We start from the raw sequence: 21831 nt of genomic DNA, 5'->3' as shown, positions 1-21831 counted from the left end.
TTTACAAAGTATTGTCTGTCTTCTATCATGTCCATAAAAACAAGGATGATAAACAGTCCTGAAGAAAACGTGGGGTTTTTACCACAAAAAGAGGAAATTCAATGCATATACATTACAAAGTGACAAGAAACAGTTTTAGTATTGCTAGCGTCCACATTACAGTAAGCAAGAAAATATATGCACTAGATGTAGCAGTTCAAACCAGAATGAAGTGCAGCTCAAGGAACACAGGGGGCTTGCACTAATCAAGGCACCAATAGCACACTGTCTAATTTCAAAGTAGAACAACTCATTTATTTATGCCAATAATCTGTGTACAGTCTTGATTCTAAGTGTACGTTTGATTCAAAAGACCCATTTTTAGGATTACACCCTTTAACACAGGATTTTTAAGCATACTGCCATGAAAATTAAGGGAACCTGTTCCAGATTCAATCAGCTATTTACTTCACCATTGTGCAAGCAAATTCCCTGCCCTTCCAAAATTCCTTATTTAACCAGTAAAAAAGCCTCATTCAAGGCAGCAAATTACTTAACTGTTTCTGAAACCCTCAGTTTTATTATTACTAATTTACTTATTTTCTGCATTGTTCAACCAATGTCAGTGTGTGAAATCCACCCTTGGAATATGTTTTAAGAGTCCACATAATTTTGATTTGGCTTTACTTAATTGGTTTCAGTTAATCTGATGTTTACAGAGTAACCTAAAAACTAAACTGATCTCTTAGGGTGCAGTAATCTGTCCTAATGGACAGGTCAGTGCTGGTTTTCTTACAGAACACAGATAAGATCTGACTTGGTATGAAAGATGGATGGACAGACGGACGGACCAAAGGAAGGAAGGAAGCAAGCAACAGAGGGAGGAAAAGAAAGAAAAGGAAGAAAGCAAATAAATAAATGAAGAGAAAGATTATTAGTATCTAAATGAATGAATGTTATTATCTATTGAAATATATACATTGAAATATCCTTCATGATAGTTCAAAAATGTGTGTGTGTATATGAACACAAACTGGTTTGGGTTAGAAGGGACCTTAAAGCTTATCCAGTTGCAACCCCCTGCCATGGGCAGGGACACCTTTCACAAGACCAGGTTGCTCCAAGCCCCGTCCAACCTGGCCTTGAGCACTTCCAGCGATGAGGCAGCCATGGCTTCTCTGGGCACCCTGTGCCAGCGCCTCAGCACCCTCACAGGGAATAACTTCTTCCTAATGTCTAACTTGAATCTCCTCTCTGTCAGCCTAAAGCCTAAAGCCAAATTTACTCATTTTATAAACAGTATTTTATTCACAATATGTGAAACTCATTTTACAAACAATAATTCAAGGAAAATGGGCACATTACTCAGAGCTCCTGAAGGAGTGGCCCATGAAAGAAGGCTCTGTTATTTTTCTTTACTTTAAAGATGTAAAACACCACTTGTGATTCAGTTCTGAAGGTATTTATATGCAAAGCTGAAGCACACGATTCTGCTGCGATAACAAGTCTGGGATGTGAATGCAGAGAAGCAAACCAGGGACTCCATTCATTCACAAACACATACAATGATATGCGTCATATTCCACTGACTTCAGTGGAACTCCCTAGATTTTTCAGTGCCTGTCTGCATCATGGACAATAAAATGTCCACAGATATTGTGTCCTTTTATTCAGGTGTAGAAGTGATATGTTAGTCACAGAGGCCAGTGTAAAAACCCCAGCTTCCCAGTTTTCACCTATATTCTGCTTTTCGATATGTTGGTATCAGTGTGACTGCATTAGCTTGTGCTGTCATCTCTAGACTGCACTGAACCAGTCTTTGAATTACGTATGTTTGTCACTTAAAAAGCATGGCTTAGCTAATAATAGCTGCATTTGTCTTAAAGTGTGCTTAAAAAATAAACTTTGAAATCTTTTCATGTTAGTCCTAAATCCCCCATACCAGTTGAGGTTACGCAAAGAAAGGATGCATAAGAGCGTGAACACTGCCACTACCATTAAAATCACACAGAATGCATCTGAGGAGTCCAGATTCTCTAAACTATTGAAAAATTATTTGTCAGAGTGAAAGAAAACCTTTCTTCTCAGCACGTTATTGTTCTCAGCTGCTCCCAACACTGGGAATGTATGAACATCACTAGGACTGGCTGGAGAACCACAGTTCTACTCAGTATTCCCACGCTCCAATGGGCTGGCCAAGCAGTGTTGGCACAATGGAACAATCATAATTTTAAACATCATTATCTTACATAATTTATGAAAAGAATTCTTTTTTGATCAAATCCAAGTGAGAAATGCCATCTTTGTGATTCACAGAGACAGCCACTAAGAGCTCAGTGTATCGGCAAAACAGTGGCTCAGTTCACAACAAAATGATCCGGAAAAAGGAGGTGGGGGCTTTATGATTTATAAAAAGAGGAGATAACCTTCACTATTTTAACTTCAATTACAGGAAAATAATCTCTATCTGAAGCCTCTCAGTTCCCTTATGTGTAGACATGGTAAGCGCTAACATTTAGAAAGTTTGTAAATAAAGTGTAATTTTCCCCCTGTAGTAGCTCATACAGACACGTCTGTATGTATTTCAGCTAAGCATTTTAAAAGGCTGATTCAAGACAAACCAGCAATCTTGCTAGCACTGGAAATGCATATAGAGCTACAGGATAATTGAACTGAGGCACAAATATTCCCTTTATGGCTCGAACCATAACAAACCCAGTAGACCTATGAACTAACTGTAATTTTATTTTTCTTTGTTTCAGCTCCTTGCACAATGAATTCCATGTAGTGCATTAAACAGGGCACTTGCAGTGATGTATGAATTACAGGAGTCACTTTACCTCCTACTGCAATGTTATCTTGCTGCCAGATGCACCAGAAATACAGTGCAGTAATTTGTGGCAGCGAAAGAAGAGCAAAACTTCTAGTAACAAGCATAAATCATTTGCAGTATGCATTTCACAGTTCTGCCATTAGGAAAAAAGGTATCAATGATGGGACGAAACCTAAACCATCACAAAGAATTTGAGAAGGTATGGTTCCTAGCCTTCTCCATCTGTCCAATACATGTTATCACACAGTAGGAAGCAGTTTGCATGCAAAGCCCCATACTGTTCTGCTCACAGGACAAAGCCTTCCCCAAAGCAGTGACTCTTATGATGTGTAAGAGTAGCGGCTTGTTTGCTCTCAGTGGCTATACTGGCTCTGGTGAAGTTTTGACCATCACCAGCTGTTTTTCTGTGATGCAATGACCCTGACCAAAATGTGGGAAAAGTAGCACATGCTCAAAGGTCAGCCCACAAGCACTTATCTAATTATTGGTCCTTACTTAATAAAGCAGGAAAATAACTGATCCCATTCCTCCCTCAGAATCAAGAACAAGGCTAAGAGAGGCAACCGACGCTACAGATGGTAGGCATCATTGGACTCTGTTCGCAATATTTGTATCCTGCTTACCTACAGAACAAGTACAGGACAAGACCTGATACCAGTCAAACACTGTCCTGGGAAGTGGAACCCAAGAGCTGCCAGACAAATGCTGATCACAAGATGATGAAGTATTTTCTTTGGTTGCAACATGTGAATTTCCGTTGGCAAAAAGACACTTGTTTGAACCTGAAAAAAGTTTGTTTCTGCAAGACCTATTTTTCGCTTTGAAGGCTGTCTTCTGCTAAAACTTCCAAGATCAGTGACCATCCTGGTTTTAAGACTGCCAAAACCTTTACCCATCCCATTTCTTCTGGGGCTGTCAAGAATGGTCTTCATTCTGATTTCTAACTGAAGCCTTTGTTGAGTCCCGAGTTTGAGAAGGATTTTTTTGGATAGGTTTTCCACTATCATTTTTCATACCTGTCTACAGAATGAAAGGCTTTTTTATCTCCTCTATGACATGAAGCTGAGGAAACATGAATTATTATTTAATTATTACAATTATCATCACAGAATCATAGAGTAGTTTGGGTTGGAAAGGATGTTAACAGGTCATCTAGTCCAACCCCCTGCTACGAGCAGGAACATATTCAACACAACATTCTTCTTTGTGTTGTTTTTAGTATTTAGAGTAGGAGAGGGGAATGTGGAGAGACTGTGAAAGCAATATGTGCTGCCTTACTATACAAAACAGAATGCAAACAGAATATGTTGACTAAGTTTTGCATGCTAATAAATTTGTTACGACTTCATCCAATTATGGCACATTTAGCAGTTTGTATACCACAATGAAATCTGCAATTATCATTTTTGTGACTTTATGTTCCAGACAAGTTGATGGGATTGCTGCTTAGCAGCTCCTAATCTGGTCTACGGTTTTATGTCCCACATGAAATTTGTTGCAAATTGCATATTTCCATTTATTATTTAGAAGACAGGTGCAGAGAAAGCAAAGCTGGTGGTGGCAGACCAAGACTTGTTAGCCACTACAAACACATTTATCCTAGAAAAGAAGCCCTAATTTAAGCATAAACCTTGCTAATCAGTAAAATATAGATAATCAGTATTTTCTGTGATATAGAAGTTTACCATATTCAACCTATTTCATAGAATGGTTTGGCTTGGAAGGGACCTTAAAGCTCATCCATGGGCAGGGACACCTTCCACTAGACCAGGTGCTCCAAGCCCCATCCAACCTGTTTGTTGAACAGGCTCTCATTTTGAGCTGAGAACTTTGGTAGAAATAGGCGTATTACGGGAAATCATCATGGAAATGTAGAGCTATGACTCTGTCAATAAAACTGAATGGGGCTCTGGCCATCACTTAAATGTATTCCTGCTAGAAAAATGTTGACCTGAATGCTCTGAGAGCATCATCTCTCATGCTGGGGTGGATCTCCTTGCTGACTGATCACTAGGCAGCAAGAGAAGAAATCTAGCAGGATTGCGAAGACCGAAAAGACTATGGCCTCTCAAGTGAAAACGTAATAATAACATGGTCCTAATCATCATATATTCTGCCTCCTAGAAGTATCTGTTAGGAACCACAAGCTTCACCAGCATTAGTGCGGGTGTTGAGTAGCTGTGCAGAAGCAACTCTGGTTTGTGAAAGAAGGGGAAAAAGCTGAACTGAACCATGGGAAGAATTTAAATGAAGGGATGTATCCTTTTGTAGCTCTTATCCAAAATGAAAACAAAATCATTAATCTGTCACTGCCAGTAATATCATATGAGTTCTCTCCTGTAAGTTCCAGCCTACCGTTAGGAGTAGCTCAGCTCCACGTGGAGACTGCAGTATTACTGGGATGGAGCACTGCCTACTGAACTATTAATGGAAAAAGCTTATTCATAAGACCAAGTGACTCTGACTAAACAAGCTTACAGAGAGACAGACATGCTAGAAGTTATGACTTCAGTAACCCCTTTGGCTCATGTTGTTTCACATGTAAGAGAAGAACAAGGCCAATGAAGAGCAAGACAAATTAATAGCTTTTAGGAGTTGAGAGTGGGAGGACAAGTGACATTTTGATGTCTAGAATGACAGATAAAACGATTGGGATTATGAAGAACTTAATTCCTGTGCCAATCCATACTTTTGTTAAAAAGCAACTGCAGTTAGGATCCAAGAAAGGAAACCATTCTCAAAGAAAAACGAGAAGCGTAGCTGAGCATATGATAAAATAAACCAGGAAAGCTAAAGACCAGGTTGTAAAGCCAATGGCAGTGTTCTGCAGGAAGACGAGCATCCACATTCCTCTTCTGGGCCATAGTTTAGGCGGAAATGGTAACCTGTCAGAAAGCCTCATGTCACTCCCTCCGTTCCCGCCCCTACCAGCTACATGACTGTGCATGGCTCCAGGACTACTGAGCACTGCAGTCCCAGAGGTGAAGTTGAAAACATGCTCAGGGAAGAATTATTCTGGAATTTCATTAGCTTTAGGCAAGTGTAAGGCTGAGACAACACAAAAACATTTCTAACACAAGGGCTGCATTCTCACAGGGTGTGGGAAATGTTTTAGTGCTACGTAACTAATCCAACCTAGTTGAAGATGTTGTTGTCCACTGCAGATCAGACTACATGACCTCTGAAGGTCTCTTCCAACCGAAACAATTCTATGAGCGAATGTATTGCTTTACAATTGCCTTATGAAATAAATTATCTACATATACAGTAGATAAATGCCAATTTATCTACTGAACAGCACTGCCCAAGTTAACTGAAATATGGAAGCAACTGGCATAAATGAGCTCAGAGCCACGCGAGCTACTGCATTGACTCACACTGGACAAGACAGTCTTGTTAAACTCACAAAGTTGAAAATGAGAAGGAAAAAGCAGAAAAATATATCCTGGAAATTCATTTTCAGACTTTCAAAAAATCAATTCTTAAATATTTTGATCATAATGTGTGGGACTTCTGCAAGTGAAATGTCTTTCTCAGAGATATAGGAACGTGTAAGGTGGGTGTGGGTGTACCTGCTGCTGCTCAGTTTTAGGAATGGTCATTCCATCTCATGGCATTTTGAAAACTGATCTGAAATCCTCTTACTGGAAAGCAAAAGAAACCAACCTCATCAAATCTATAAATACCCTGGCTTCTGGAAGAGCTCAAATGCCACCCTGCAGGTCCATCAAACACTGAGACAAATCATAAATGTCTCTATTTTTATTTAAATGTAAATAAATAATTTTTGCATGTGTGCATTAGGCTGTGTGACTTGAAAAAAGAACCATGCATCTATACTTGAAGCAAAGTTTCATTTGTCTTAAGGTTATGTAGATACATCTCCTGCCCCAGGTTTGGCTGTTGTACTAAGATGGCTCTTAGTTGTGATTGGCACTAATATACTAGTCTCAAATGTCTTCTCAGAATTCTCAGATCTGCACTTGAACTAAAGATGTTACTGCACAACAGATTGATCTTAATTCTTTTACTATTAGGTATTACTGAAAGTACTGAAGATTACCAAATGACCTAAAACCAACTGACAGCAGGTGTACTACCAATAGCATAGAACTCAAGAAAACTAAGAAAAACTGAGAGATACATGGTGCCATAAACTGTTCACTCAGAAAAGGTGAAAGCTAACCCGAGCCAGCAAAGAAAGCAGGAGTAATTCACGGGATTATCTGGGATTCTTTTAAAGGTTATACATCAACATATTTCTTCAGATTGCTATTATGGAGTTTTGTATTTCTTTTACATCCGTGATAAACATCTGGATTTTTAGAAAGTTATATAGCATTTCATTGAATGTAAAGGTAACTAGGACATTATATCACAGAGAAAAATCAGTATCAAATCTCCATTATTCAGTGGCAGTAGTGAAGACATGGCTGAAACGCTACAAAGATTTTGTTCCACGGAAAATACTAGAATGTCAAAATGTTTCATCTCTCATCAGAACTAAAGCACACAATCTGAACAGTCTTTGCTTGGAAAACAATAAAACATAAAAGAATTTGAAATTTGAGACTGTTGCAGTTTATGTCTATATGTTATTTCATACCATAAACAGTAATTCAAAGTGATCTCTATTGGCATTATATGACATTTGAAATATGGTACTTTTATCTTATTTGGGGGGAAATACTTAAGGCACGAACGATCCCTGTACTGGCACTGGTGAGGCTGCACCTCAAATCCTGTGCTCAGTTCTGGGCCCCTCACTACAGGAGAGATATTGAGGTTTTGGAGCGGGTCCAGAGAAGGGCAGCAGAGCTGGTAAAGGTCCTGGAGCACACGTGTGATGATCAAGTTGGACTTGATGATCTTAAGTCTTTTCCAACCAAGTTGATTCTATGATACTATGACGAATCATATCTTTCTCCCATATGAAGCTGTCCCTTCTTTATCACAACACCACAGTTGCAGGAGCCCTAGAATGCCCCTCCCAGTCCAGCCCCTGGTGCTGGGTCAGGCTATAACCTTGCTTAGACCATGACTATTGATGTACTCCCACCCACTGTCTTTGAAAAACATAGAGCAAACTCTCCTTCTCTGATGACATTGCCACATGCAGAAAGATCCCAATTTGACTTCTCCCTGCTATCTTAAGAAAGGCCTATCTTGCTAGATGGGACTCTGGGGGACTGGAGCATGCAAATATGAAATAAAAGTAATAAAAAAGTTGACTAACCTAACCCACCTGAGCTTGGCTCACAGGGATCGATGTCCTCATCATCGCTAGGACATTCAGCTGAGGCCACCAGGATGTCATCTGTGGTCTGCAAAGAAAATAAAAGTCAAATGGATATATTTTAATTGAATGAACATGTAAGGTTCTCCCTGGCATTTCTTTTATTGCTCAGATATATGCAAAGCGCGGAACATTCCAGATTTAATATGTAATGCCCCAGTGACACTCTCCAGCTCCGTACTAATGGACTTCGCTTTTCAATTCACGCTTGTCAGTTTTCAGGAGAACTATATTAGATGTCCAGTGTAGACACTTAAACATTTTAATATTTTCTTGTAATAAGAAGAGAAGGTAGAAGGATAGATTATGTACACTGGGGCTGCTGATCTTCCCTCTTTATCTCTAATATCTCTGCTGTGATACTGATGAAAACACTGAGAGCATTAAAAAAAACCCTCAAAATACTGAGCTGCCTGCAGCTGTTAAAACTGTCAGAAATAAAGTGAGGTTTTCTCCAATAATTGCATTTGCTTTCTCAGATGTAGAGCTAAAAAAAGGGAAAAGAAGCGAATATGACTCTCATTGAGCTGAAAACTATTTAATGAAAAGAAATTCAAGGCAAGAAAACAGTAATAAATATATGCAGTGTTAGAGAGTATCATCCGATTTTCCCAAATAAGAACTCTTGCCCAAGTGCTGTGTTTAGGTCCAAGGGGTTCTAGGAACATCTGTCCAAATGAGCTCGGACAGCTCTTTGTGTAAAGAAATCAAAGAAATCAAGACAAAAGCGATAAACCAGGGGATGAAAGATACAACATGCCATAAAGAAAATAAACTGGGGGTTCCTATCTACGGTTTCTTACAGTGCAAGAACAAGGAGATATTCAGTGAAATACTGAGGCAATCAATCTGTACCCCACAAAATGAAATACTTTCTGTTCAAGCCACCCCTGAGAACAGTCATTTGGAAATGTGATGTGAATACCCACAGTTATTAAGGGAAATAACAGCAGAGAAATACAAACTGTCATGTTCGTAGCCATTTCTCAAGCAATTACTAATGAGGTTAGGAAGAAGCTTTTCCTATAGGCAAGACATTTCATAACTGTCCATTTCAAGCTTCTGTTCACCTCACTGAAGGAAATACACAGAGGGAATAAAAAGGCTGCAACTGAAAGACAAGTAGCCAGGAAAAAACTGTTCTTGGATTCCTGTATGATACATGTGCCAGGGAGGAGATACAACCCCTTTAGGTGTATATGAAATGTTATTTTTAATTTTTTCCTCCATGAGTACAGAGGAGGAAATACATCACATTTTTCCTTCATCAGTTTAAGTCTGAATATGTAAAACACTCTTTTCTGTGCAGTACAGCCAAAGCCTAACCAATGTTGTTTATCATTATTAGTCTAACTGAAGTTTTAAAGCAAAGCATTTTACAGGAATAAGCTTTACTTTGTCATGCTTCAAGAATATTAATGAACATATGCTTTCAGCACTTGTGTGAAGTAGGAAAATGATACAGGGACACATTCATTAATATGTGAGGCAGAACAAAGAAAAGCCTATTATAATAATATTTTACAGGTAGAAGACTGAGGCATCAGAGAACGAAGTAACTTGCTGAAGGTAACCAAAAAGGCTACAGACAACAGCTACATTCTGTCATAGTTTGAGGCTATCATCACAAAAATTATCTTTCTTTACAGCAGAAAAAAAACTATAGCTGGGGGAAACCGCTCTATAAGTCTGTAATGCTGCCAAAATTAGCTGGCAGATTTGCAATCAGAGTTAAAAATACCAAGAAAAGGTGCTTGAGTTGTCTATTCTATCTGCCGTATAGAACAGAGTTACAATAAAAGCCAGCTGCACACATCCTCTTGAATTTCTAATACCCATTTTCTTTTCGCCAGAATACAACCATTTAAGTTTGAAAATCAGTATCTTGGTCTCTTTGTGGAATAGCATCTAGGTTTTTCCTAAAGTATAAAGAAAAAATAAGTAACCAGGTAACAAATAGAGCCTGCACATAGAAAAAACTAACTTTATACTGTAAACCCCACAACTAATAAGTATAAGAAAAGGTATCATGCATCTCCCAAACAGTTTCAATGTACTCAGTAAAACCACAGTGTCATATTTTCCCTTCTGCCCATAACATTGGAGAAGACTATACTTTTATGACCTGTAGCCAGAAGTCTGAGCCTTTACCAACTGATCACTGAAGAATTGTATACAATACCATTTAACAGAGAGGATCACATGCATACATAATAGTCATAGCAAGAAATGATGATGGTCTGTGAGACCTACTGGTCTAACAGGAGTTTTTTAAAGGGTGCTTTGGTACATGCACGGATGAACGACCCTGGAGCGAACTGAGGTGAAATGATCAGTTAAGATTTATACAATTACTGCAGCATCCATGATTCTTCTTGATACAGGACAGTACAGTCAGAGGTTGCTTTCAGTAACTCTTACTTTAGTGCAGTTTGCAGGGCATTCAAAATTACCAGAAAATAACTACGGGAAAATCATACTTTAAGTACCTTAACGTATGAGAGATACTTTGCTCAGTCACTTATAAGAGGGAGTGTCAAAACTGTCTTTTGTAAAGTGACACTAATTCCAATCTATGCAAAGAGTATTCACACTTCTACAAGAACAAAGGGATGTTCTTGACTGATAAAAGTGCAAGTATATTATGAGTATGGAAATGAAAAGTTATCTTAAATAAATGTGAATACAGCACATCAAGAAAGACCTCATTAATGTCTGAGAGTATTAAAGGAAATAATGTATGTTTCAAAGTCAACACTAGCTATGAAACTAATCTTGCGGCAAGCAATAAATCAAGTCTCAGTATCTGAACAGGAAGCGAAGCTGTAAGATGATGTGAAAAATATGTCAGGAAGAATTCCAGTTTAAGTATGAATAATTAACAGATGTGTCACAACCTCCCCTTATTCCCTCCTTTCTCTAACTCCAAACATCTCTTTCCCTCTACTCATACATATTTTAATCAGAAAAAAGGCAAAGGAGCTGTGAAAGGCAAATGAGATGGCAATGACCAAGCTAAAATGAAAGACACTGGACTGTTTAACACAATTTAAATTAGGATTAAGAATTAGCTAAAACTCTACAGAATATGAAGAATACATAAATTACAGGAATACTATGGGCCAGCTACCGGAGTTCTTTCTCCCAAAGAATTTGGACTGACGGGAATTTACCTCAACGGAGAGCAGGATTTAGATGAAAGGATCTCAGACAGCCATGGGGTACAGATAAATAATGCAAGATAAAGTAATATGTTTTACTGACTGCACATTGTCTTTTCCTCATGCTTTTTAATTTGGATGGGAAGATTTAAACCGAATCAGTTCTCCTAAGTGAATTGCAATTGTTGCTAGCACTATGGCTAATTTACAGGACACTGCTTTGAGCATTCTCATTAATCAAAGATTTAAAAGTCAGTGGAAAATCCCTTATTTACAGAGAGGGCCTAATAGGATAATATCCAACTGGTATCATCCTAATACACGATCGGATTAGAGTGTCTCTTGGGTAAGTTGTTCAAATTCATTTAAGCAGCGATACTGTAGTTATAACAGATTAAAAAAAAGGATATTAAAATAGCAGACGTACAACCTGGAAGGCCAGGCAGAATTTCCTTTGATTGCATCTTCTTTTCTCTGTTTATTTTCAGAGCTTTTCAGATTCATTCTGCAGATGTGGTTGTACAACTTAAAATGCAGCCCACTGTAGTATGTGGCATCTTAAAAAGTTGGACATCTGTTCACATTTCAGAAGGATGGTTGAAAAAGCTTACAATTAATGTGCCGTATAAAAAACAGACCTAAAAATAATCACATTTTGTAAAGCTAGAAGTCACTGCATCATGTCATTCTCAACAGTTATTCAAGGATACAATCCTTGCTTACATCAGTCAGGTCTACTTGCAAAAATAAAGACTTTAGGATTTGTCTCTTAGCCAAGACAGAGTTTAAAATATCACCAATCTGCCACCTTGCCCGAGGAAGGAAATGGGGACTATTTCAAGAAATCTCCTGGCCAGATCAAAAAATGATGCTCTAGTCATGGCTTAAACACAGTGACAGTCTGTAGCTATGGATAAATATCAAGCTGCCTCAAAGGTTACTACCATGCGTAAAAAACTGGTTGCACCGATTATGGTTGTGCCTTTCTAACAGTGCTCTTTGAATGCTATGTCATTAAAAAACTAAATTGCAAATGAATAAATAATATGGGAGAGTAATTTTTTTTGATGATTCAGTTTTTGCATGACTGGGCATAAAGACATACCCTCTTATTTGGGTTTTATGTATGAAGCCTCTTATACCTGAGGGTACCAGAGAAATAGGATCTAAATTAAGTCAGCAATCTGAATTGTGCATTCATTAACAGTATAATAGATCCTGCATATTTTCTCCTGTAGTATTCCACCAGCTCTCCTTTAAATCATAGCACCCTACAGCTACTCTGAATATAGTTTATTCCTTTCTTGTTCAATAATATACTTTATCCCATGAGAACTGCAAGCAAATCCAAATTACACAACAGTTAAAAAACTAACAGTCCTAAATTATTATATGAATTATAAATAGCATAACCGCTTGTGACTACAGATTATTTTAGATGAGAACTTCAATTGTGTAATCAAAACTATTCTTATTTATTTGTAGAGCTTTGGCACTTAACGATACCAGCCAGGCACCGTTGTGCTTGGTGCTAAAGGCAGTGTGAAGGAAAAGGCTCTGCTCTGAGGAGCTCACAGTTTGATTTCAGACCAGATGCAACAAATGAGTGTGAGAGAGGGAAGCAGAGGATGAGGAGGGTCAGATGAGGATGCTACTGATAAGCACTAGTGGTTACGTAGGCTCTGATCTAGTGAATTCTCCAAAATGATGCTCCAAGACAGCAGGAAGGAAGGTCAGGAAGACAGAAGGCAGAGAAAAGCCAGTCAGGATCCCAAGACTAGCCAAGGAGATGCTGGGAACAGATGGTGCCTGGAGGCTCACCGAGGAAACTCAGTGTATTTAAAACCCTGTCCGGACAGGGACGACACAGGAAGAGGCAGGCAGCACTACAAGCCTGATGGTTAAGTCACAGGAGGATGGCACATGGTTGTGTTGAGAGGGGATGTAACAAAGAAAGTGTGAAATTAATGGTAAGGTCACATGAGCAAAGATGATGAGGTGGTAAAGAGGGATGGCCAGGATACAAGGGAAGCGGTATCAACAGATCTGATGATGTGAAGATTAGTGGGTAAGAATTTAATGAATGTTAGCAAATGAATGTCTGAAAACATGTTCAGATTGAAGACTAGGAAATTAAACCTCCAATTCTACTTTTCCCTTTTCTGAAATGTTTGGTTATCATCTCTGCTTGCATTACTTCATTCTTCCTCCTGAAAAAATAAAAGCTTACTCAAATACTTGCCACTTAGTTCAGAGAGAATCAGCTACAACTGCTACTTAAACTCAGAGGGCTGCTTTAGCTTAGCAGAAGAAGATATAGCTAGAGCCATGGTATAAACAAAGGGTTTGGAAAAACAGCAGATACACACTACTATCCTCTTCATTAGCTGTGGCAAACTTTGCTTTAAAAATACTGTTCATGCCATGCTCACAGAAGGGAGCTTAGAGCAGTGAGTTTGCACTTTGCACTGGACACATCAACTTCTGAGGCAGGGGCGGATTTTCCCCAAACCCAATCCCTTGAGTATATCCCTCTCCTCACCACCATTTTTCTTTTAAAAGGAGGAATAAAGTAACCTAAACCAACGGGAATGCTGGCAGTAACCAACAGAGCATCAAAAATCACAGAGGAGTTCATGTGGAAAAAAATCAAATTTCATTTGGGGGGACAGGATTAACTGCACAATTTTCTAGCCAGGACTCTGTAATTTATATTTAATTTTCTGTGTGTGAAACAGATCTCTATGACTGGTTATAGAGACAGTTGTAGAAAGAAACTCAAATAAGTCACATTAATCAGCTGTACTCTTCAGCTAGCTTCTTCCAGCTGTTAATAACCTCCCACTGCATGAGGCAGTTTGCTGAGAAATATGCTATAGTGATCTAGCAGGAATATCAGCTCAAGATGACATGCTGCTTGGACAACTGCCTCTGAAGTTGTATTTAACCTGCCATAGGTCAAGCAAGTACATGTGCATCAATTACTGCTCGTCCACCCACAAACAAAAAGTATTTTATCATCTCCATCCTACTGAAAACTGTTATTGCTGGGCATAGATACTACAATGCTAATACTTCAAGCACTTAGACAATATTTATTAACTGCTGACATATTATTACCCTGTACTGTGAAAATACAGCAACTGAAAATTGAAACACTTCCTCAAAACTGGCTCTCAGCTAATTAGTACCATCATGTTATTTCTTGAATCGGTCAGTGTTTGACACTTGGCTCTGAGAAGAAGATTTTAAAAAGAAACCTTTAGTACATAATAACCAAACACAATAAGAAATTATACTCTGAGGTGCCAGTAAAAAGCTCAAGATGATGCCTCAGTACCCTGCAGGCCACCTCCAGCCTCTGTCCCCAAATCTCAGCAGTGATGGGAAGACAGATGCCCCACACAGCAAAGCAGAATAACCTCAGTTCTGGCCTCCACCTCTCTACATAAACTACACAAATCCTATCTTTCCCTGTAACAACCTTAAAATCCACAGTATTATTTCCATGCAGAGCAGCATTTGTATTACTTCTCCAGCTCCCCTCCTTCTCCTCCCAAGCATCTAAATTTTCATGGGCAAAATTACTACAAGTAGTAGAAATATATTTGAGAAAAGAATTTATAGTAAAATAATGTCAACAAAACTGCATGGCTTTCCCTTTAAGCTCCAAATTTGAAGCTAATTACTTCAGTCAAAGTCTTAGAGCCATTTGTCTCATCTGGAAAAAAGCAGAAGCAAAGCCGAGAAAATCCACACACTGGCAAAGCTACAGCTTCTTACCTGGACAGCTAACCAGCAGCACTCTGCATTCATCTTCAAAAATAAATGCATTACTAATTAAAAAGAAAGAAATAATCCAAATCTTTTCCTCATCATTTCCTCATCATTTCCTTATCTCCCGCAACAGATAAATAATGCTAGTTTCACAGATGTAGGCCAAAACCAATTCCTGTGTTCATTTTATCCATGAGTATCACTTTTTTTGTCCCCTTGTAAAACTTCGGAGCTGCTCTCTGGAATTTTTTCCTCTCTGTTTCCTGCCCTTGTTGGCAACTAATGAAAACACATACACCTCCATCTATATATTTTCAACTGGCCACTCTTCTTTATTTCAAGGCCTTGCGAGGAGATACATAACACCACACTCACTGCGTACAGCCAGGGCTATGTTGGACTTCCCTTCTTGAAAGAAGCTGATGCCACACTAGGCATGGTTCTTGGAAGCAGAGCAAGCAGCAACCACACAGTGAGAGTATCAAGGATGGCAGTCACCATGGCTCAGTTCTTGGTACGAGGAAGGAGGTTTAAGATACAGCACAGGGTTTGGTATTTATAAAGGGAACTACTGATGTTTACCATAAACATTAGAGTAATGCTTCAAAACCATGCTGGCTGCAATGAAGGGTAAACTGTTCATCTTTCACACCCTTCATATCAAGGCCTGCTCATGTCAGAAGAACCCAATGGCATGTGCTGCATGAGGAGTCATGTCAGCATCATGCACATTTTGCATTGAGAAAGACCTAAATTTGTTTTGAAATGCCAGAGGAATGGACCAGCATTTGAGTTCCTTCCTCAAAATAGTACAACATGGTCCATCCTTGGCAGTGTTCAAGGCCAGGTTGGACGGGGCTTGGAGCAACCTGGTCTAGTGGAAGGTGTCCCTGCCCTTGGCAGGGGGTTGGAACCGGATGATCTTAAAATCCTTTCCAACCCAAACCATTCTATGGTTCTATTCTAACATACATAGAAAGTAGATATTGATATGCCAGCAAAGAAATCACTGGCACCTAATTGCCTAATGCCTAGTATATTATTTATACTGTGCCATTTGTTAAAGCTGTCATGGCTTGGGTGAAGAATGAATTAATCATCACATTATTTCTCTCTCATCTAACTTTTAGATTCACAGTGGTGTAACATTTCTGCTTCCAGAAATAATTTTTTTGGGTAATTTTCATTCTGCAATTACAACTCCTCCTGTCACAGATCATACTGATCCTAAGGAGCTGTGCTGTGACTCTTTCAACTTACCTTTTTCACCCTTTTTTCCCCTCAGATAACTAAAATAGGTTGAAAACAAGGGATGGGTAACCTGCGAACTCTTTTAAAGTAATTTGTGCTTTCTTTCTGAGATTCTCTTCAGAACATCCATGTTCTTCTCTCATAAACACCATACTTCATTACAGAACAAGAACAACAGAAGTACAGTATGATTTTTGTTTTGTTTTTACATTTGCACTCAGCTTAAGATATATGGAATGGAATGTGACTGATGAAATGCAATCCTGTTCTTTCCTCCTAGGCAAGAAAATGATTTTGCCTCTAAGTATGAGAGAAATGTTTCTGGGCATTATGCTTGTGTTTTCTGCTATAATTTTATTTTTAGCCATCCTTTTTGCTGAAGTAAACATTTTGGTTTCCATTAATTCTGAGCTCCCAGGACACAGCGGAGACTTGTGCAGGTTCCTTTTCTTTTTAACCTAGAGACTGTGCTTATTAAAACTGCAACGTCAGACCAGTGATAGCAAACCATTTAATTTACATTCCTGCATTACCAATCACATGTACAGAGACTGCTGAATTTTTGGAATATGAGACCTTCTGCATTTGTATTAATCTCAGAAAACCCAGGCACACCATTATTAAAACCCAAAAATGACTATGTGAGTTTTTGCTGGGGTTGCTTTTAATTGACCAGTGGGCTGGTAACATAGGCTGTTTCTTATTTTTCAGCTTAATCACACGATTTAAGACCATTCTTAGCAAAACTTAATAAAGTTGGGGAACAGACTGGAACCAATGCTGGACACTTTAGGACTTGACTGGTCAGGGTGCTGGGCCATCTTGGCTACACCATGCTTTTGGCAAGAAATATTGGATCAGATGATCTTTGAGGTCCCCTTCCAACCTGGAATTCTATGATTCTATGATTAATTGAGTTCTGAAAATCCCCTTATACAGCCAAGTTAGAAAGGCACTTGTCTTGAACTCCACTTCCATCTTTTTTATACAATCACAGTATTGCTATTTTTACTTACTGTGAGTATCCCTGACTGTTACATTGTGCCACGCAAGAATATCTTGCTCCACTGATATCCAGGGGAATTTTATTGCTGATCTTGAAAGAGATGAAGGCAAGAAAACCCCTTGCAAGGAGTACTTCCTGCAACTAACATGCAGTCTGTGTTCTCTCTCACAGTATCTTCAGGCTGGAAAAGCTTTCCTGTGTTGTTTTGAAACACACAGCACAATATAATCATTTTAGAAAGAATGTAGAAAACTGCATCAACCATCAGGCTGCTTTTTAGCCCTTTAGGTAAACCAGCCATCTCATCTTGCCCCAGGGAGAGACAAGGGAGAAAGAGAGACAATAAAGAGAAAACACATGAATCTTCTATTTAACACTGACTTACCCATTCCAAGTTCTTCAAATTCATTTTGATCTTTAAGATCCCTTCCAACTCTAACCATTCTATGATTGGAACATGTCTTATCTCAAGGCGAATTAGTTTAAGTCAGAGCAGGTAAGCACCTGCTGATATCCCTCTCCCAGCCCTAGTTTTCCTCTCCTGAAGGAATGATGAGCACTAGATCCACTGCCAACACTTCCCTTCCTTGACTTTTATAATAAAGACTACAATTAAAATTTTCAAGGGGCTAAGAGAGCACATTGTTCCCTCCTAGATACCGGCTCCTTCGTCACATTTTATCACTCAGTTATCCCCAGGTTGCACAGATTTACCCAAAGCAGGGACACGAAAATTCAAGCTGGCTTCCTACAAACTTGTCTTTGAAATATGGCCTATTCAAATATAAAGCAGTTAGATCCACTACTGAAAAACTGCCACATTTCCTTACCTTAATATTTTAATGTAAAAACTCAGACAACATTGGTAGGACCAGGAAAAGTACTGAGGAACTAACCTACTAGTTTTGCAGGTCCAAGGAATGTCCTACAGAGCTTCACTCTGCAAGTACAAATTATTAATACTAACAAGGGTTAGCAACACATGCACTGGAAGGAGACAATGTCTAATTGCCTTTCAATTAAAGTAACAGTTCCATTAAAGCCCCTGCTTTGGAGATACACTTAATTAGATAATTTCTGAAAGTGTCCATTTGTCACAGAGGTATTTGGGTTTGATATTAATGCCTTTATTTCATAACTCTTTAACAAAGGGCACTCAAAATCCAGGCGAGAAATGTGCTACTGGAAAGCAGCAATGCTTTGCATGCCTGGGAGATGCTCTAGGTGATTGCTGAGGGTCTGACATGTGCTTCAGAGAACACCATTTACCCTTCTAGAACCTATGTACCATTAACTGTTTCCAAGCTTCAATTTTCTTAAGTAATCATTTTCAGTAAAAAACAGAGAATGCATAAATGGGGCTTTGAGCATCCTTGTCTACAGAAGGTGGCCTTGCCTGTGGCAGGGGGCTGGAACTAGGTAAGTTTTAAGGTCCCTTAAAACACAAACCATTCTGTGATGAGTCTATTCTTCTAACCAGCCGTGTCAGGCTTCAGAGGTGCTTTTAGAAACACCTTCAGAGGTGCTTTCAGAGGCTTGACAGTCATTCTATTTATATCCTTTACTAGTTAAACTCATGAAATTCAAGTGTAAGCTCAAAGCCAAAGTGGTCCTTAATTTTTTTCCCAGCATTGCTGCCAACCAATGTTAAATAGAAACATTCTCCAAGAGTATTAATATTAGTGCACAGAGAGGTCTGGTAAATTGTGCAGAAAGCTGAAACATGAACTTTTCAACCTGCCTCTCTGTCCTTCTGGGCCCCACTGCTAGGCATTTTCATTTGGGCAGTGGTGGAGTCACCGTCCCTGGAAGTGTTCACAAACTGTGTAGGTGAGGCCCCTAGTGATGTGGGTTAGTGGTGGCCTTGTCAGTGCTTGAGGAATGGTTGGACTTGATGATCTTGAAGGTCTTTTCCAACCTGATTGATTCTGTGATTCTATTTCTGTGCATCTTCAGTTCTTCGCAGTTGCTCCTTGTTGGACCCGTAACACTCGGACCCATAACATACTTCTCCTAGGTGCTAGCTCCTACCCTAGTGCGTAAACCCACATGTGAAATGTGTGACAGGTAACTGAGATAAGCTGCTGAAGGATTTGGGAGGAGAAATGAAACACTGCAGTTACTGTAAAGGCTGAGGGAGATCACAAAGAGAAGAGAGGATGGGGGGGATAAAAAAGTTAATCAGCAAAGTGGCACATGGAGAACTAAAACGGACAATGTGGAGGCTTAGGCTAAGGACAAAGAATGCTGCCCAGCCACTGGCAGGAAAAATTAAGTTTTCTAACCATCAGAACAGACACCAATGTTTCGGCTTTCCACCCACTGTCAGCAGTTCTCTGCTAAGAGCTCCTAGCAAAGATTTCAACTTTTCTGCAGATGCCTTGTCCATGAAGATCCATCATCTTAAAGGACACAAATCTAAGACTCCCACTAATCAATGTCATCTCAGCCTCAGAGATCTGCAAGGTGGATCTGCAGGCTCCAGCTGTGGCAGCTTTACACTTCAGGGCATCAGCTTGATAACGCAGAGTGGAATACGTTTCTGCTGTTTGTTTTCAAAGCAACTGGGAAAACCACATGCAAAACATTCGACTTGGAAAAGTTAAAGTGTGAAAAGGAACAAACACCCAACAATTAGGGGATGCCAGAACTCCAGTCTGCTGGAGTTCACGCATGCCTTGTGCCTGCACAATTCCATGCCATCTTTAATAACATGCTGGTACAGATTAATTACAACATATTGAATGTCAGCTGGTGTAAAGCTATATAGTTCCAGAGAAACAAAATGTTCACACTTCAGTTGTGTATTTGGCCCATCATTTTTTGTGATATTGTTTAAAACTGAAAGCCCAAACCATTAGGGAAGTATCTGAAACTTAAGGCTACGCACTAATCGCTCTTCTGACTGCAACATGGAATGCTTCTGAGACATGCTCCAAAGACATTGCTGTTGTGAGATAATCCAAAAAATCTAAGTTAAAATGATTAAGTCACACAGTCTGGTGTTTCACCTGCATTATTACATTATGAGCAATTACTAGGAATATGGCAGAGAATTTAAAATAGAATGCAAACTGAGGAACCAACCAGCCAGGCACACCCCAGCTATTCAGTACTGTGTTATATTTTGACAGTGTCTTTTCACTCTCTGGCAAGAACCTGTAAGTTATCTTTTTAAATTTCTTTTCATAAGACCTTATAATTTCAGTTGTTGAACTACACCACAAAAGCAAGGAAATTTCATTTGATAGGAGCACAAACAGAGAGACAGTGTAAGGTTCCTCTTCAAAATTAAAAAGGATTTCATAAGATCCAGAATCAAACTTAGATGCAAGACTAGAAGTTATTGTGGGTGCAACTAAGATGTTCAGTTGGCTCCCTAAATAGGCATGCTATGTCAGGAAAGGCTATACTTAAACTCTCTGAGTCTGTCAGTCTTGTCTATATGGAAATGTTATTGTGATATGAATGAAGTTAATAAAACTGGGATAACTCCCAGGTGGATATATGTATGCTGGGGGAAAAATACCAGATGTTTTCTCTGTAGCTTTGGAGGGCAGTGTAAGCCACCTCCAGCCAGCCCATGGTTTTACTCTGTGCATCAACAGGAGGAGCTGAAACGGTCAAACATCTAATACACATATAATGGCAGCAACACTATTCAGATTTAGCTGTCTTCCCTGGAACAGCAGCTATGTGCTGCTGTCAGGAGAGCAAACTGCACAATTGAAACAATGCAGACCAGCATATCAGAAAATCTGAATTAGGTAAGACATTTCCTGTCCTTTTCCCACTGGTTCAACATCAAGCATCCAGGTCATTTGCCACTGTCAGCACACCCTGAGTTCCTCACATTGGACAGCCATCTATGGGTCATGTTAAGTCTCTTAAGCTTTTATGAGTCTGAGGAAGCTTTGATAATGTCTCTTTCCCTTTGGCAGTGTAGCACAGTACCTTAGTGCAAGGAGGTGGTTTTTTCCTTTCTTTTCTTTTCTCTTTTTCAACATCTTTACAAAAACATGTAATCACTAGATTCCCCACATTTTTTAGACCTGAAGAAAGCTATAAAACTACCTTCATACATTGCCCATCACTGATTTCTCACGTCTTTAGTATTCATTTAGTATTCTTTGGTCTTACACAAGGGACCCAACCTCCTGCTCCTCCTCCACTGATTCCCCACATTTTTTAGATTCTCCACATTTTTTAGACCTGAAGAAAGCTATAAAACTACCTTCATACATGGCCCATCACTGATTTCTCATGTCTTTAGTATTCATTTAGTATTCTTTGGTCTTACACAAGGGACCCAACCTCCTGCTCCTCCTCCACTGCTGTTCTCCTGAGGTCTGTCATTTGAAGCATTGGACCTCTCTCATCTCCCTAATATCATCGCAAGATCCATTTTTCAGAAACTCTGCTCACCTTTGGCTCCCTGCTGGAAGACTTCTAATTAGCCTGCTTGGATGATCAAAGTCCTCCATTGCCCTCAGTGCTCTACCTTTCACAGTCATGGTTCAGAATGGTG

The 21831-nt window shown here is 39.3% G+C and overlaps 1 protein-coding gene across 28 annotated transcripts in view; it reads right to left on the bottom strand.

The window, feature by feature from the left end:
* Positions 1-21831, bottom strand: part of NRXN1 (neurexin 1) — a gene marked incomplete at its 5' end in the record, with an annotated part of 676782 nt that overhangs the window by 10060 nt on the left and 644891 nt on the right. For 19 of the 28 annotated variants that reach the window (XM_080615047.1, XM_080615057.1, XM_080615070.1 and 16 more), the window contains one exon: positions 8049-8136. In XM_080615047.1, the coding sequence (XP_080471173.1) occupies positions 8049-8136 (88 nt within the window). The remainder of the gene's footprint in view (positions 1-8048; positions 8137-21831) is intronic. The other 9 variants (XM_080615048.1, XM_080615052.1, XM_080615049.1 and 6 more) reach the window with 2 other exon arrangements.

Source organism: Psittacula echo (genome assembly GCF_963264785.1).
Source record: "Psittacula echo genome assembly, chromosome: 4".
Taxonomy (NCBI): Eukaryota; Metazoa; Chordata; class Aves; order Psittaciformes; family Psittacidae; genus Psittacula; species Psittacula echo.
Note: the sequence above shows the minus strand (reverse complement) of the source record. Positions and strands in the feature narration are given on the sequence as shown.